A 16967-nucleotide genomic window follows, 5' to 3' on the forward strand; every position below is an offset into this window, starting at 1 on the left:
TCGTCATATGGATGATTCGCTTCAGTACGAGTATATGAATGAAGAAAACCTCAGAAGGCTGTGGGTCTCACTCGAAAAATGCTTTGGCAACGTCTGTGACTCCCTGCTTCCTGATCCAGAAGTGAGATGACATAATCTCCGCTTCTGTGATTTCAAGATAGTTCTTGACTACAACTCGGAAGCACTTCGCATTAAATCCTTGATGGAATTCTGTGGAAGAGATATCATAGATGCAATGTTGATTGAGAGGACTCTCTCTACCCTCCCCGTCTATGCTATTATGGTTGCTAAGAACTATCGAATCGATGTTACTACAAAACAGATTACAAGGTTTCATGAGCTCATTGGAGACATGAATGTCACTAAAAAGTATGACAACATTCTTGTGAAGAACTATAATTCAAGGCCGTGGGAACAGAGCATATTCCAGACTCCAATTATAGTCGTGCCCCTAAGGGAGGGTGCCAAGAGCGAAACCCTAAATCTAGGGACAATTCTGGACGTTCTGGTCCATATTCTCGCTCTATTGAGGAAGGTAACCGCCAAAATAAGCGGACACGGAATCGAAGAGGTCAACATGGAAAAAGAAAGGGAGGCAACGCCTCAGGCCATCTTGGTGGCGCCACCAATACTAAAAGCCATCCTAATGATGCTTTCAAAGCACCTCAATCATGGGAGTCTGAGCAAAGAGATGTATGTTCTCAATGTGGAGCATCCGGTCATTGGGCACACATTTGTAGAGCTCGTGAGGATATTGCCACCGCGTACAAAGCATATTGTGAAGCAAGAGAAGCTCAATATGTGGAATAAGAAGATCAAGAAGGTGATCTCGAACTAAGGGTTGAAGACTTCAAATCTGGTTGGGATCAATAGATCGCAGATTTTGAATAAGTCTTTATTTTCCAAGAGATGTATTAGGCAATTGCCATATATTTCATAGTAAATGTCATTGGTTTAGTTTCTCTTCGAGTAGGCTCATCCAAAATGAGTATGATGTTTAGGAAGGTTTTGAGATAATTAGTACTTAAGCGAGCCTTGCTCCACCAACATCTTTCTACTCACCTAGTCATATTAATTTTGGAGTTACCAAAAGAAGTCAAATGACTACCATTGTTTTGCATTTGCTAGTATTTGGATTAGATTCTCTTAATGGTTAAGAAACAATGATACGCTCCGTTGGCTTATGAATAAAATTTTGAGTCCTTTTCATTAATTATGACTACATTTTAATTATGAGCATATTTCTCTGTGACTACGATGGTTGGGCCATTAGGATTAGTTCAAGGACATGGAATAGCCCAAATTCCCTTGTCAAATGGCACCTTGATCACAACAACTCTCTACGCTCCTAGGGCGAATCGAACCCTATTGAGTCATTCGAGCCAACGGATTCCATGAGAAAATGCATGTAAAGAACGGAAATGAGTTCCTTTAAAGGCTAACATTTGAATACTCAAACAACACAAACACAAGTTTCCCCGTCAATTAAGTGACATTATAACTACATATATATGTCTAAATCTATTGTCCAAGATTATTTTTCCAACAACATTTATTTGTTGTTTCTTTCTACTTTCCAACAACATTTATCTGTTGTTTCTTCTTGTTACAAACGATAGAAGGTCACCAATTCTTCAAAGTTCGGAACTTCAGAAGATAGTTTCTTCAACTGGATCTGTTGTGTGAAGGAGGTGAGACGACGGAAGATGTCCGTCGTTTGATGCCGTAAGAGACGGCAGTCGGATACACAACAAAAAATTTGCATATCAGATGCCAAATATTATCCGTCGTCTGAATGCATTATTGGCATAGTGAATATGCAAACACCGCTTTGCAATATAGGCTGGGTTAAGGATCCCAAGAATGTAAAACATCATAGGGATATTTTCCATCAGACAATCACCAGTTATTCATCCAGCAATCACATGCGAACTTCCTATTTCTTTATGACATTTATCCAATTCTCCCTACCTTAATTTACATCAATATATACCAATAAAACATCAGTTGTACCCATTTACTGTACAGGAAAAGTTCCAGTAGTAACCAACTACCACTTGCATATATAGGAAGGACAGAATAAACTACAACAAGGAGCGAAGGATGGCAATCCTAGTTCAGACACAATGCCGAGCGATGAAATTTTTGGTGATAAATGTATTAAGCTGATTTTAGGCCACACAGCAAATTATAAAGAGATTCAAGCACCAGGGTAATTATGAGAGCGCCTTGAAGAAAAATGAATGACAAAAACAAAAGAAATTAATAACTAAGCCTCCATACTTTTCCTCAGACCAAGCATTGACATATTGAAATTAGTCCAGACGTCTAAGGATTACTAGGATTACCAATTATATAGGATAACGTTTACAACTTACAAAGATTTGCCGTTTCGCGACCTAAGATATAAACTTTGAAGATTTGCTTACCGCCATCAAATAATCCACTTAAAGCATAAATACAATAGCATTTAGATCTAAATAAGCCAAAGCTAGATAGACAAAGTAATTAAGACACTGACTGTAAAAGTTCACACACCGCAGACATATGGACCCTAATCTTTCCCCCTAATTCTTCTTCTGATGATGGATTCAACCGTACCTGTGATCAAAAAGCCATACCTAGCTTGTTTATATTTCATCTCTTCAACAAGTTTAGTAATGAGCATAACGGCCCTATTGTTCTGATGGAGAGAAGAACCTATGATTAGCTTTTCGGGAAATTTTCAAACGAACAATTTCAACAAAATCTTTCAATTTTTTTTTTTTTTACTATGTTCAACTCTATGTATTCCTCTATCCGTAGAGTACATTAATTGAATGTATAGAAATGGCTATAACAGAGTTTTTGTTATTCGTATTAACAGCTACTCTAGAAGGAATGTTTTTATGCAGTGCTAATGATTAAATAACTATCTTTGTAGCTCCAGATGTTATTATGATGACACTAAACCATCTATTTTTCTGATCAATGGTGGGGTAATTTGAAGAAGCCCACCAAAAGAATAAAAAGTAAAACAGATACTACTAAACACTATCTTTGTTGTGTACTAGCTACTCTTCTCGAAAATAGTCAACTATCTCTGCTGACGTTTGTCTACGCTATATTGAAAAGAATTGAAACCTTACATTAAGAATATATGAATCCCAAACCGTGACCTATATCATCTGATAGAAGGGCATTTCATAAAATATATTGAATTTTGAGGTAGCTGCATTTATAGACAATCAATTGGGTCCTTGCATACAAGGAAACTTTTATTTAAGATTCTCAAAACACCTTACATCAGACTATTCTCATCATTATTAAGGAAGTAATCAGGTACATAAACGCAAATGTTCTCCAGGTCATCTGGTAACTAAAAAATTAGAAATTTATATGCACCAGCTGAATTTACCTGGAAATCATAATTCCGTATATAAAACCCAAAGTAGAAAATAGGCACACATGTATATGATAGAAAAGACGTACTGCAGATTCCAGACTGCAGGTTCAAGGACTCGCAGTTACTCTCGCATTATAAATCTTCAAGCCTCCCTTCCATTTCCCACTCCACACTTCATACAGACCAAAATGAAGGGTGGTGTCCCTTGTATTAGCTGGAACATCAATGCTAAGCTTCTGGTTATCAGGAATTGTTACTTTCATCTCGTTATTCCTATCCTGATCGAGTTTAACTCTTGTCCATTTGTACCTTCCCTTTTTCCCTACCTTTGCCATCAAGAACACTTGTATGTCTTTCCAACCAAATGCATCTCCTGCCAGCCCCACCTCGAAGGTCAGATCATACCCCTTCCCGGGTGTCAACTCATCAACTGAGCCTGTTACTTCCAGCCATGAGACCTGTACCAGCTCTGCAGGATCCTCAGTCCTGCAAAATGGTACATGCATGCAATATAATAGAAAATGGTTATATACTCGTTATACTGTCCACAACTTAGACTAATCGTACTTTGTAAGAGAGTTGTTAACGTACAGATAGATGTGGCCAGCAATGAGCTTAATATGCAGGGATATGTAGTACAAATTATTTGTTCCTTACCCTTTGGCTGGTATTTTCCAGTAGCGTTCATCATTGCCCCATACAATATTAAGTCCTCGTGGTTTGATACGGTAGTTATCTCCCTCCTGGAAACAAGAACTCATTAATTCTATTGGCAGTATACATACAAAAATGTTATCTTGTACTTTAGTAGTCTGGCAACGGTTGTGTACATACATACATACACGTTTGAGTCCCCAAACTACGAATCTCAACCATTTAATTATAAGGTTTAGCCTTGTGTAAAACCTTTAAATGTATGACTCGAATTCACTACTAGCAGCATGATGTGCTTATAACAAGAACATTATGGCAAGAACACGTACAATAAGCAATCTACAATATTCGTTAAAGGAAAAAAGTAAACATTATTCTGCATAATCTCTTAGATGAATTAAATCCAGTGCCAAGACGGTAAAAGAAGGGCCGGGGGGGGGGGGGGGGGGGAACCCTATCTGGTAACAATGAATCATGATATATTTATGATCTTACGTACTTCGAGCTATAAACAAACAAAGCCAAAACGAAATAGCCATTAAACAAAAACATGCTTAATTACCAGCTTTATGATTTCTTCTTTCTCTGCTTGGTAATGAGGTTTAGTCATAGCCATATCAAAACCAGAGACTGTTATCTTCTTCCTCTGTCTGTGATATATTATATCCTTCTTTTGCACGATTTATGAGTATAAAGCTCAAGCCCTACTCGGCCTTTTTATATATCCAGGTAAAGAAAGAGAAGGAATCAGAAATGTGTGTAGGGTATCAAGTTATTGCTCTGGACTTGATATGAAAGGTTCCTTGGCTTTTTAAAAGAGGAATATCTTTACATTACTTGCAAACTAACGGTATTGGAACTCTTTCAACGTGAAGCATGTTCATACCAAAAACTTCAGGGAAATCTTATTTTCTCTTTTTTTTTTCTTGAGAATAGAAAAAGAAAAAAGATATTGATCTTGACATACAAACATGAAAACGGTGACAGTTTCCATTAATGGCAAGCTAATTTATAGATTCTAATACATTTTTAGGATCTGATTAAGATTTCCTAGTACCTGAATTTATTGTTTTTTTACTTTTCAAAATTGAAATAATTTTGATTTTATTGTTTTTTTACTTTTCAAAATTGAAATAATTTTGATTATGATTTTGGTATGTAATATAATAAAAGGCCATTCTAATGAGGATCACTTTAATGAGGACTTTCTAATCAACGGTTTGGGAGACTCACTTTTTGATAATATTACAGCAAATCAACCGTTTGATGTTTATGTATACATGAAGAGATCACTTCTGCAAATTTTCTTCCAAATTGTTAATTGTTAAGATACCGAACTAGATCAAATCAATGGACGAACCAAATCTATCAAACATGAACTGTTCATGTTCATAATTGATAAAAAAAACAATTGTGAATGCTTTAACGATTTCAATTTGGTTGAAAAATTGCATAAATGATCTACACATGAATATAAACATCTAACGGTTTATTTGAGAAAATATGATCGAAAAGTGGGTCTCATAAAAAAATTCTCAATTAGTCATCATTTTAATGATTCTCATTAGAAACAATATTGCCGACATTTGTGTATGGCCTTTAAAACCTCTACTGCCGACACAATTAGGGCTTATCCAAACTTCTTAAAGTATTTCATATATTCTTTTTTTTTTTTTTTTGAAATAACCCTATTCTTTGGTGTTAATAATTAGTTGATATCAAGTGCAACAAGTAATTACAACTCAAATATTCCTCGTATCACACACGTTCCGCAATCCCACTTGACTCACAATGTTCTAAACCACGAATCCAGATTACCTAAGTTGTTCTAAACCACGAATCCAGATTACCTAAGTTTGTTTCGAATCCAAGTCCAATCTCTGGTGTATACAGAAACCAAGTTCCAGCTGGATAAGATTCATACCGTCATTGAGCTTATCTTGTTGAGCTTTGACACTTCAATGGTTTAGTTCAATGGTGGCCGCTGCTTTAACAAGAAGTTGACATCCATTGACAACCAGCACCAGGGTTATTCAAGAATGGTTCTTCGTTCTTACCATCACCTTTTCTCTTTTCACCGGCAAATACTCCGATTCATTATATATTCAACGCTCGATTCTGTGTCATAGTCCTGTGGGCTATATAACTGATCAATAACCAGTCACTGTAATCTAAATACAAGAATCTAAACCTGCCAATTTGATACATTTTTATAAACTCTCATATGAATACGTTTTAGGAGTAGCTTGCATGACAAAGAAATGGCGAATATATGAATTATCAAGCGTGAAAGAGATGGGGTCATGGGGAATATGAGAATATACAGAAATAAAATTCATAAATTAAGTGCTTGTGATCATTTGATAGACGGGCACTTTTAGATGGAATTCGTGTACATGAAAACTGGTGTTGCTGCTGAGGTAAATCTATCGTTGACTAGTTGCAGTGTAGGTGTGCATTAGTTTGTCATCGTGTTATCTGGATAATTGAACTAAAATAGTGAAACTAGAGGATTTTTTTATTTTTTTTTCTTTCTCTGGGAAAACCTCACAAAACAAGGCAGAAATTTGAAGCCAATGTGAAATGCACCAAATTTCTGAAATTATTACAAAGCTCAAGAAGTTTATTTAGAAATTTTTTCTTAATGTAAACAATATTTGGATTTTAAGACACCTTGCAAATTTGTAATAACTTCTTACATAAATTTGAGTTGCTGAGACACTCGAAGGAATATGTGGACTTGTTAAAAGGAATACTGATTATATTTTAGTCTTTTATGATTGTTTAGAGTATATGTTTCACTTGTAAAGGAAGAAAAAATAATTTGTTGATCATCTCTACCAAATGCAATGAAATCTTAAATTTGAAGATATGAATGTTCATTCGCATGTTATATTCTATTGCCAATAAATTTTATCAATACAGATCTTACAAGCAATCAAAGTCCTTTGTACCCAGAGCTTAAAGAGATACAATGCTCCTTACATGTCTTAATCAGTTCAACTTTTCCAGAACAGCGGATGCAGAAACCAAATCTTCTGCTGCTACTGGTTCATGCATCTGCAGTCATATATAAAAACATAAGATCTCATGTACAGTGGCAGGTAAAGAATTACATAAAATTCATCAACACCATCCAATTTTTGTTTCCCTTGTAGAACACATTTCTGGTTCAGAACTTGAGAGTTCACAGATATGATCTATTCTATAACAATGAAGATCTAGTTAACCACATGCAAGTACATTCCAGCTCACTGAGTCATGACAGGATTACTGATTTTTGGCAGAGCTGGCTCAAATATTTACTATCCATAAAGCTAGTTCCAGTCGATACAAAATTCTTCTTAAGCTGAATAATGTCGAATCAACATATGAAACCCTTGAAAAACATGTATACCAGCTAAATTATTGACAGGCAGTCATCAGTAGTTCAGCTTAAGTATGTAAAGTGATAGATCAACAATAGCCATACACAAGACACATGCCATAAACAGATGTATCAAGATTTACTGAACACCATACAAGATTACAAGGTTTTTTCTTGTTTGGTCGATACATATGAGGTGTTCATACTTACAGTTTTTGCTACAGCAAGCCAATGAAAAGAACGCAAGAATGCATCATCCTGCGAAGGAAGGCTGTCATGATTCCAATATGTAATGTTTTTATATTTGGCATTTATCTCCCAACAGTTTGAATTCCCTTCAGATATATTTGAAGCTTTTCTCTTGTCAAGACTCTTCTTCCCAAGGACAAATCCTGCGAGGCAATACATAGTAAAGATGATCTACTCAAAATTGGAAGATGGTTTACATCATTCAGAAATATCATCTGTTATAATCTCATCATGGATCTGTTTACATTATTCATGTTTGGTTATGTTCTTGTATGCATATGTATATATGTTGAACAATAAGAAGATCTTACTGTAATAAAGCAGAAAGTAAAGGAAAATAAGTAATATAGGCTTCCCCATGATATACAAAACAATAAACACCATCTTGAATTACCATGAGCATTACACTTCCATCAAAGCTGCGCTGCTTGTTTTGCAACATGAAATACAGAGGCATATCTTTCGGCTCTTATTAAAAGACACCTTTCAATAGTCTCTGCCTAACCCACACATCTCCAATCTATGCAAATATGGAAATAGTAGAATTTTTAAGGTCTGACACCCACAGCCGCATCAGACATTGATAAAGAAAAATCCTAAAAGTTACATGGGTCAGATCGCATATGCAAAGGTAACTGTCATATTTTGAATATTAGTCTCCGGAGTGATTTCTTTGTTGAGTAGAATTACTCCCTCAATCTCTAGTTTCTTCTACCTTTCTTATCTGGTTGTTCTTTTTTAACTCTTCTGCTACCACTCTATAAGTTTGCACTTACTCACCAGCACATTGCCTCAGTGGCTTTGAGAGAATCCCAAAAAATCATAATTGCAATAGCAACAATATGCAAACACTGCTTTGCAGTATAGGCCCTAGGTTAAGGATCCCAAGAATGTAAAACATCATAGGGATATTTTCGATCAGACAAGCACCAGTTATTCCATCCAGCAATCACATGCAAACTTCCTATCTCTTTACGATATTCATCCAATTCTCCCAACCTTTACATCAATACCAATAAAACATCAGTTTTACCCATTCACTGTACAGGAAAGGTTCCAGCAGTAACCAACTACCACTTGCATATATAGGAAGGACAGAATAAACTATAAAAAGGAGCAAAGAAGGAAAAGGTTGGCAATCCTAGTTCAAACACAATGCCGAGTGATGAAATGCTTGGTGATAAATGTATTAAGCTGATTTTAGGCCAAACAGCAAATTATAAAGAGATTCAAGCACCAGGTAATTATGAGAGCGCCTTGAAGAAAAATAAATGACAAAAACAAAAGAAATTAATAACTAAGCCTCCACACTCTTCCTCATAGCAAGCATTGACATATTGAAATTAGTCCAGACTACCGATTACTAGGATTACCAATTATATAGGATAATCTTTACAACTTACAAAGAGTTGCCGTTTCGCGACCTAATATATAAACTTTGAAGATTTACTTACCACCATCAAATAATCCACTTAAAGCATCAATACATACAATAGCATTCAGATCTAAATAAGCCAAAGCTAGAGAGACAAAGTAAATAAGACACCGAATCTAAAAGCTCAAACACCGCAAACAGGATACATAATTTACAAACCGAAACAATCACAAACACACACCAGAATACCCATCTGGGATGGGAACGGATGCTCCCAGCAACTTCCTTCCTCGGAAACAAGCCTCCTGCGTCTTTAAGCTCTCGGACTCCATTCCTTCATCAACCCCAATAAAAACCCATTACTCAATCAGTCCATACAAAGTGAAAGCAGCGATTGGATAGAACAAATTTACCAGTGGGTTTGGGTTTGAAGTAGTCCGAAACGTCACAAGGGCCATTGTACTTGATGCAGCAGGGGAGCAGGTGCACCTTACCGCTCAAATCCACAGTTTCTTCTTCTTCTTCTCCATTTCTTCTCAGATTTATGGTCCCTTGGATACCCTTCTCCATTTTTTCCCCAAATTCTAGCAGAAAACCCTTGAATCTGCCCCTTCATCCTCGAATTCTGATACATATGGGCCAACTTTCCCGCGCTTTTTGCAAGCTTGGATTGTTGGATTACATATCTTGGGCCACAGATATGAAATTTAGGCCCGAACCATCAGCATGTCTTGTGGTGGATCTTGGACTTGCCATTGTGTGAATAATTAATTGCCCTTTAATCAAAGTCAAGACAATTGTTTACTGTCCCTTTTTTTTTTTTTATTTTTTTTTTTTGCAAGTTATGGAATCATTTTACAAAAACAATCTAGGTCTTTTGATTTTTGAGAAATAATTTATGTCATTTTTATAAAAATTTCTAGAGGGCACCTCATATATTGATTCTTCATGTTATATGACATCATCTTGATCATTGGTGTTGAAATAAAGTTATTATTTGTGTTAACTTGTGACTTAGGCTCTGATTAATAATTTATAATTATAAAGATAAAATTATTTATTTATTTATGTTAACAAAAGTAAAAAGTAAAAAGTAAAAAAATTATAAACTACCTACCCCATAACTTCTTAGAAAAAAAAAAGATGGAAAAGAAAAATTCGACACTAGGTTGTTTGCAATAAGATATGTTCTAGTTAATTAAATACTGAGGTGTTAACCCTAGACCACATCTTTCTTCTACTTCTCAACAGGCTTGATTTCTAGTTTCGCTGTTTATGGTCTGACTTGATTTGATTGTTTTCATATAATATCTGTCTTGATTTTTTCCTATATTTGGTTATTACCAATCCGGAATTTAAAGCCGTATACCATGTTTTTCGATCTTCAAGATTTTTTTTTTTTTTTGAACAAATCGATATTCATGAATTGCAGAGCCATATAATACAGTACTATTTCTGATGAAACGGTTTCGATCTTTGTCAGCCATGGTAAGAAAGATACTGTCTCCTGTCCAGTTATACAGTAATGCATATTCATCAAAAACTAAAGAGCCTCGTTAACATAAGTTCCTTATATATTCTTTTCTAGTATGACTTGATGATGGTTAGATGTTAACTTATGTTCGATCTCTTGTAATTGCAGCCATCCACAAAGGACTGCTGTGAGTTATCTGGTCACTCCCACAATCTAAATCTGAGAAAAAACCCGGCGGTACGTAAGAAAAATTTAACATGAGCTGCGAATAATTATATATATAGCTGAATGAAGATTTAATTCTATTAGTAGATTTATCAATCTTTTGGATAAGGGACAGTTGAGACTCAAACTAGGGCACCTCTAATAAAGAGAAAGAAAGTAATGCATATTTCGGTACCTGAATTTTAAACTACTACCCGTCAGCCATTTTGGTACCTCCTTAACTTAATTTGCCCTTAAAAATAAGGGTGAATGATTTCAACTAACTTTCTGTACATATAATTAAACAGGTTTCTGATGCAGTACCAGCGCTTCCTTTTGATATCATCACTGAGATTTTGAGCTGGTTGCCTGTAGATTCTTTGCTAAGGTTCAAGTGTGTGTGCAAAAAATGGCGTTCCTTGCTTCTAGACTACAATTTCATTGCAAAACATATGGTTCGGGCAAGACCTCTGCAACTTTCCTATCAAAAAGAATGGGAACCTAACAAATATAATACGATTCTTTATGATGAAAACTTCAAGCATATTTCAGGTGTGGCTGGCTTGCTTCTGGAGGAGAGTCTTACTTCTCGAGTTTTCCGAATCAGAAACTTTGCAACGCATCAAGTACTTTACTTGCCTGATGCACACGAGAAAACTAGATCAGTGGGTTTTGTTTTTGATTCATCCACTGGTGAGTGTAAAGCGGCATGTCTTCATTGGAAACAGGAGGGTGACTCTGGCTATGAAGTAGGCTTTAAAGTTCTAAGTATCGGAAAGGATGATCGATGGAGGACTCTGAAGCTGGCCAAGCAAAATGGCAAACCGTTCGTGGGACGATATTTTACAGCAACTCAGGAAGAAGGGGCCGTTCATGCGGTGGAAATTATTAGAGATGGACAAGATTTCAAGCTAGAAGTTCAATCTCTTGATATATGGAGTGAATGTTTCACCATTACCACTCTGCCCCGGGGAGCTTTCTTAGACTTGAAAAGAGTTACAATTTTTCGTTGGAATTACTATGTAGCTGTTGCTGATATAGTAGAGGAATCCCTTAACGTCTTGGTGTTGGAAGACTTCAAGGAACACAAATGGAGGAAGATCATTGTTCCCTTGAAATTCTTGAAGGACAATCCAGGTTTAAAAGATGAGATTCGCCCTCATCAAGTTTGGTTAAATGACCTCCAGTTGCACAATGCAGTGAAAAAGTATATTCTCGTGTATGATATGGAAAGGAAGGTGATCAAGGCGACGCATACCAAGTCTACGGAGAAAATATATGAATTCCGAAAGCCAAGCCTGGTTACTCTCAAGGGAATGAAGAATGAATACTAGGGAGCAGTTATTATTTCAGTACCATGGATTTCTTTTTACTATATATTTCTTATTGTATTTCTAGAGAGGTTTGCTCCTTTTCATTATTATAGCATAGCTATTGGAATTCTGGAAACAAGTATTGGGTGTTGATGTTGGTTTTGATGCATCAAGTGTGGGCTAATTAGTTGTTATGTTTTGGCAATAAGGTATTTGGTCATGTTTTGGTTGTTACAGGCAAAGTTTACTTGAAACAAACTTGGTTGTTAGTTGTTACTGCCCAACTTGGTACAGTTGGGCAGGCTTGTCTCTTACAGTGCTGGCTCTCTGCCCTGCTGGGGATTTGAATCGGTTTAGAACCACAAGTACGTAAACTTATGATCATGAGCAATTATCATAAGAACAGGCAACACATTAAGAGTTCTCAGTCACAACCACAATGCATACAGTGCGACACTGCTGGAGTAATTGCCTGGGATCGATACTTCACGGAACAAAAGCTTATCTAGTATCGAATCTTTTATTTTGAATCAAAATTTCTGAAAGGTCTCTTCAATGTGAAAAACCATACAACTGCATCATTATTTTCTTGACATACGAAAGCTCCGAAAACTAACTAGTAAAATCATATAATAACAATCTTTGCAACATCAGCTTGTGGGCATCATCCAACCTGATTAATTATAATGTCATTATAGACACACGGAACATTTGATTTGCTGCAACACTTCGCTTATGGTTTCTTGTTTATCAATTGTAAAGTGAAAAATTTGAACTCAAAACTTCTACAGAGTAGAGAGTAAAACGCTCTGAACTTCTGAAGTATCAGTGCTATAAAACCCAATTTTGGCCGACAGGTACTAGCCTACTAATCTACTAGCAGTATTCACTAATTGATAATAATTATAAATCAGTCATTTTGTTTCGTAATCAATTGGTTGGTTAACCTGTCAAGGTTCGAGGAAAGGTTGGTTGAAATCGCCGCATTCTTTTGTTTTTGTTCTTTTTTCCAAAATACAAAGCAAGGGATTGAAGTAATGGATGCAAATCCAGCAATATGAATATTTATCATAAACAGATGATTTAATCTTTTAGGCTGTCAGCCAATAACTTGGTACAGAGCAACATCAAACCACTGAAAGGCAAAAATATCTCAATTTGCTATTAGGTGGTGCCTGCTTAATCACAATGAAAATTTTGCTGAGTACATATTAGAACTTCGTATATCCAATTCCAGGAAATGTTAAACAAAATCTAAACTAGAAATGTGTTACAAGGTGCCAAACTTTTCCCTGTTAATTAAAGGAGTTCAAATAGACCGCATCAAAACTGCATACAGCACAAAGCCATAATTTGTATCCTTCAAAAGTTGATCCATGTGCCTTCTGTCCATACTTTGCACACAAGAAACATAGTGGCTAATAGAACTCGTATTGTGGCCATCACGAGACCTTTCTAGATAGGTTCTTAAGACCACAGCCAACACACTTGAGCATAACAGTTCCAGTGGTTGGGTCGGCTGTAATCACAAATTGAACTCCAAGAAAATCTTTGATGTGTCGGAGTGTTTCTATTCCACAAGGAGAGAGCCTTCCAACCCGAACTTTTGAAACATCTTGTGGACATAGTGCACAAAGAAGAAACAACAAACCCTACAAACCAAAATGACAGCAAACTGTTAGGGGATAATCAGACTTCACAAAGGGGAAAAAATTATTGGAACCTATGTTCAAATTTTCCTTAATTTTTAGTATTTCATTTCAGATACGAGTTAATTCAGACTTCAATTACCATCCTGTTAGAAAACCTTTGAGTCCTTTTATCACTGATCCTACATGTTTTCAAGTAATAACTTCTTTTCTACGTTATCTTCAATCGGACTTGTTGAAGCTAATACTGAAAATAAAACAATATTTTATCCTACTGCACCTATGAAAATTTTAATAAATCAGAGAAAGGATCTTCCTTTAACAAAATTTTGCCACATCTTCGAAATAGGAAACCCTTTATCTTGCGAAAAAAAATACCATATCTTTTTTGTTCTACCACATACGTTGCCAATTGATGTAAGAGAACTCAAAGCTAGTACAATGCATCAAATCACAAACCTGGACATTCTAAAGATCCATAAAAAAGAGAAGTAAGAGAACTCAGCCAGTATGGAACTAGTACGATGCATCAAATCACAAACCTGGTGTGTTGAATCTACCACTCCACCCTGCTCGATCTCTCCAAGCAGAACAGAAGCAATTTGCACACCAACTTCATCTGGAGGCATCAGCTCTTTCTTCTCATCTTCAAGTCCAGCTGTTTCTTCCTCACGTGCATAAGAAATTGCTGTATCAGCAGAGAGACAGCAACCAGAAGTTGTTTCCGCAACCAGTGAAATTCCATAACCAGGTGAACTGCATAAAGTCATTGTCCAACTTCAATATAACCTCAAAAGACATTTCACACTTTTCCTAAATTGTATCTCCAATGCAGAAATATAATGATCTCTGGTAAAAGTTGGAAACATACTTTCCAGCATGAACACCAGCTCTATGGTCAGTGAATATGTGAACATCTGGAAGGAAGGAATTAAAGATTCCACGAGCTGCAAAAACCATGGTATTTTCAAACTGTGAAGACACTCTTGTTGAGAATGTAACCCCTCTGATCCTCTTAACCATCCCCTCATCAGTCCACTTTACTGCCTGTACAGTAAACCATACAAACTAAATACATAACCACAAATGAAAATCTCAAGTCATTTCAGGGTCCATAAGTCACAGAAACTCACAGTGAGACTTTGAACAACCGGAATTGCCAAACGCACTTCACCACCTCCCAGAGGAGGAGATCCACGATTCTCTATTTTTAGCTCCAACCCTTCTGAGGGAACTCCAAAGCGTTTTAACATGGGAAAGGTTGTAGACCGAAAGGTATCAACAGATGGGTCCTTTGAATCATTTGTGATTCCTGAAAGAAAAATACGTTCTCACTTAAAGTGACAGCACCATCTTAAAGCATAAATCAGCAGCCACAAAGAGTTTACTATTTCCATATTGCCCGGTTCCTTTTTTCAGGTAATGGAAATATCGAGATGAGGAATTCTACTATACAAATGCAGAGATGAGGGACACCAAGTCATATAGGGGATACTAATTCAGATACCACATTTAGACTAAAAGGATGTTTGAAGGCTTGAATATTCCCATGATTTTTGTGCTTAATTAAAGAGTTAAAGGAGACTTATATATACAGGAGGAATTGGTGTTTTCCATCTTTACAGTTTTTAATAAATCAAAACCAGAATAAAAAAATTTGAAAATAAAAATAATAAATCATTTGCCAGAAGAAAGAGTTGGAATGTAAGTATATGGTATATCATTTGGTTGCAACCACTGGCAAAATCCACAGGTACTCTTATAAAAGAACTGATTGTTCAAAATCCCATATACGTTGACTATTTGATAAGATAACAAGCTTAATATTACCATAACTTTTCCATTACCAACCAAAATATATTCTATACTTGCACATGTTATCTTACAAGCAAACCAATACAAAAAGAGTAGATAAACAAAGCATATAAATGCATGCTTCAAAATAAATGCATTACCTTTAAGTTTAATGGAAATAGGTTTTTTCGCAAAGAGACCAAGCACAATCAAAGGCTCCAAGAAATAGCCAATAGACCGAGTAAGACCACAGTCATGCACCAGATTCCTCCCGCCCATCACTATCCCTGGCTTGAACTTCAATTTCGTGCCTGCCCACACACAAAACAATACTCAGATCATAGCACAAAACACAGCTACATACATATACTTTTGTCCAGTGTGAGCTCCAACACAGATATATGCAAAAAATGTATGAAACTGTTTAATGTTACCGGTCTCGTTGATTTCAACAGCACAGTCATCACAAATCTTCTCGAGCAAGCGGAGGAAGGATACTTCATGACGACGCAAACCAGGCCACGTATCATCAGTGCGTATGTCCTCAATCAAAACCGGGGTGGCCGAGAGTGTAGCCAACACAAGCCGTTGTCTTAGGTTCTGGCTTCCAGAGAGCCTCTTGTAGCTCGACTTTCCCATTTTCCTTCTTCCGTCTCTACGTCCTCTCTACTCAGTAATGTTGTCCTACACACACAGTATGATTCTGAGAGCTATTGCAACTGGAAGCAACACAAACCGCTGTCACACTTTGCCGAATCTCAATCTGGGAGAAAAGGGTTAATGCAAATTGTTAAAATTACAGAACACACGCCTCTGATTATGATTCAATTTATAAGCTTTACAGAATAAAAACACCAACTTTGCAACAGCAGCAACTAATTCCAAGAAAGATTAAAACTTTAGTCATGGAAACTAATAACTACAGCCTACAGAATCAAGAAAAGTATGAATTGAAGTATGACTGAAAAGCTTTGTTTGATTGATGAGAGAAACAATGGATGGGTTTCGTTTTGGAGATAAACAAGTATGTACCTTTTGAGCAGTGGCTCGGGTTGTTGAGGCCCTTTAGGGTTTTCTGGGTCCTCTGTGCTGGTTATGGTGAGGTGGGTGGGTTTGGCGCCTGAGCTCGGAAAAGGTTGTGTTCAAGTGGGTCTAGAGCTTCCAAGACCTTCAGAAAATAACAGTGAAGTTCGTCCTTCAACCCTAAACCCCGAGTATTCGATGTTGAGGGTATTTAAGTCATTCCTTAATTGAAAGAGAATTACCTATATTTATGGGATCAAAAAAGTTTAAAACTTTTATACAAAAACAACCACCATTGCCACCAGGCCTCCCCTATTTAAAACCCAGAAAAAAGGAAGTACTTTTCATCCAAAACCAAAAAAATAAAAAATAAAGAGATAAAAAAATACTTTGACAAAAAGTTCATTTTTGAAGTCCATAACATAATTTTTACTGGGCTTGTTTGCAGTACATTAATATACCGAAACTTCAAGTAATTTA

The 16967-nt window shown here is 36.3% G+C and overlaps 4 protein-coding genes across 8 annotated transcripts; 1 reads left to right on the forward strand and 3 right to left on the reverse strand.

Moving 5' to 3' along the window:
* Positions 1-3231: 3231 nt before the first annotated feature.
* LOC133732602 (protein PHLOEM PROTEIN 2-LIKE A9-like) lies at positions 3232-4763 on the reverse strand. 2 transcript variants are annotated; one of them, XM_062160185.1, is made up of 3 exons: positions 4602-4763; positions 4043-4128; positions 3232-3871 (listed from the first exon to the last, which is right to left on the reverse strand). In XM_062160185.1, the coding sequence occupies exons 1-3, from the start codon at positions 4653-4655 to the stop codon at positions 3493-3495; spliced, it is 519 nt and encodes a 172-aa protein (XP_062016169.1). In that variant the 5' UTR covers positions 4656-4763; the 3' UTR covers positions 3232-3492. The 2 variants fall into 2 exon arrangements, with proteins under 2 accessions (XP_062016169.1, XP_062016170.1); XM_062160186.1 differs by having other exon boundaries at positions 4043-4125; positions 4602-4760.
* Positions 4764-5793: 1030 nt separating this feature from the next.
* Positions 5794-9660, reverse strand: LOC133732603 (uncharacterized protein C12B10.15c). 3 transcript variants are annotated; one of them, XM_062160189.1, is made up of 5 exons: positions 9444-9660; positions 9272-9364; positions 7617-7798; positions 7025-7099; positions 5794-6170 (listed from the first exon to the last, which is right to left on the reverse strand). In XM_062160189.1, the coding sequence occupies exons 1-4, from the start codon at positions 9598-9600 to the stop codon at positions 7034-7036; spliced, it is 498 nt and encodes a 165-aa protein (XP_062016173.1). In that variant the 5' UTR covers positions 9601-9660; the 3' UTR covers positions 5794-6170; positions 7025-7033. The 3 variants fall into 3 exon arrangements, with proteins under 3 accessions (XP_062016173.1, XP_062016172.1, XP_062016171.1); XM_062160188.1 differs by having other exon boundaries at positions 5794-6177; XM_062160187.1 differs by lacking the exon at positions 5794-6170 and having other exon boundaries at positions 6902-7099; positions 9444-9658.
* A 1228-nt stretch (positions 9661-10888) lies between these two features.
* On the forward strand, positions 10889-12042 carry LOC133731167 (putative F-box protein At1g50870). Its single transcript, XM_062158609.1, has 2 exons — positions 10889-10900; positions 11017-12042. The coding sequence occupies exons 1-2, from the start codon at positions 10889-10891 to the stop codon at positions 12040-12042; spliced, it is 1038 nt and encodes a 345-aa protein (XP_062014593.1).
* Positions 12043-13157: 1115 nt separating this feature from the next.
* Positions 13158-16668, reverse strand: LOC133732605 (probable RNA 3'-terminal phosphate cyclase-like protein). Of its 2 annotated transcripts, none has more exons than XM_062160192.1 (7): positions 16497-16668; positions 15899-16183; positions 15626-15775; positions 14804-14982; positions 14542-14717; positions 14213-14426; positions 13158-13673 (listed from the first exon to the last, which is right to left on the reverse strand). In XM_062160192.1, exons 2-7 carry the CDS (start codon positions 16101-16103, stop codon positions 13464-13466), a joined length of 1134 nt encoding a protein of 377 aa, XP_062016176.1. In that variant the 5' UTR covers positions 16104-16183; positions 16497-16668; the 3' UTR covers positions 13158-13463. The 2 variants fall into 2 exon arrangements, with proteins under 2 accessions (XP_062016176.1, XP_062016175.1); XM_062160191.1 differs by having other exon boundaries at positions 15899-16227; positions 16497-16667.
* Positions 16669-16967: the final 299 nt, after the last annotated feature.

This window comes from Rosa rugosa, chromosome 2 (genome assembly GCF_958449725.1).
Source record: "Rosa rugosa chromosome 2, drRosRugo1.1, whole genome shotgun sequence".
NCBI classification, from domain to species: domain Eukaryota; kingdom Viridiplantae; phylum Streptophyta; class Magnoliopsida; order Rosales; family Rosaceae; genus Rosa; species Rosa rugosa.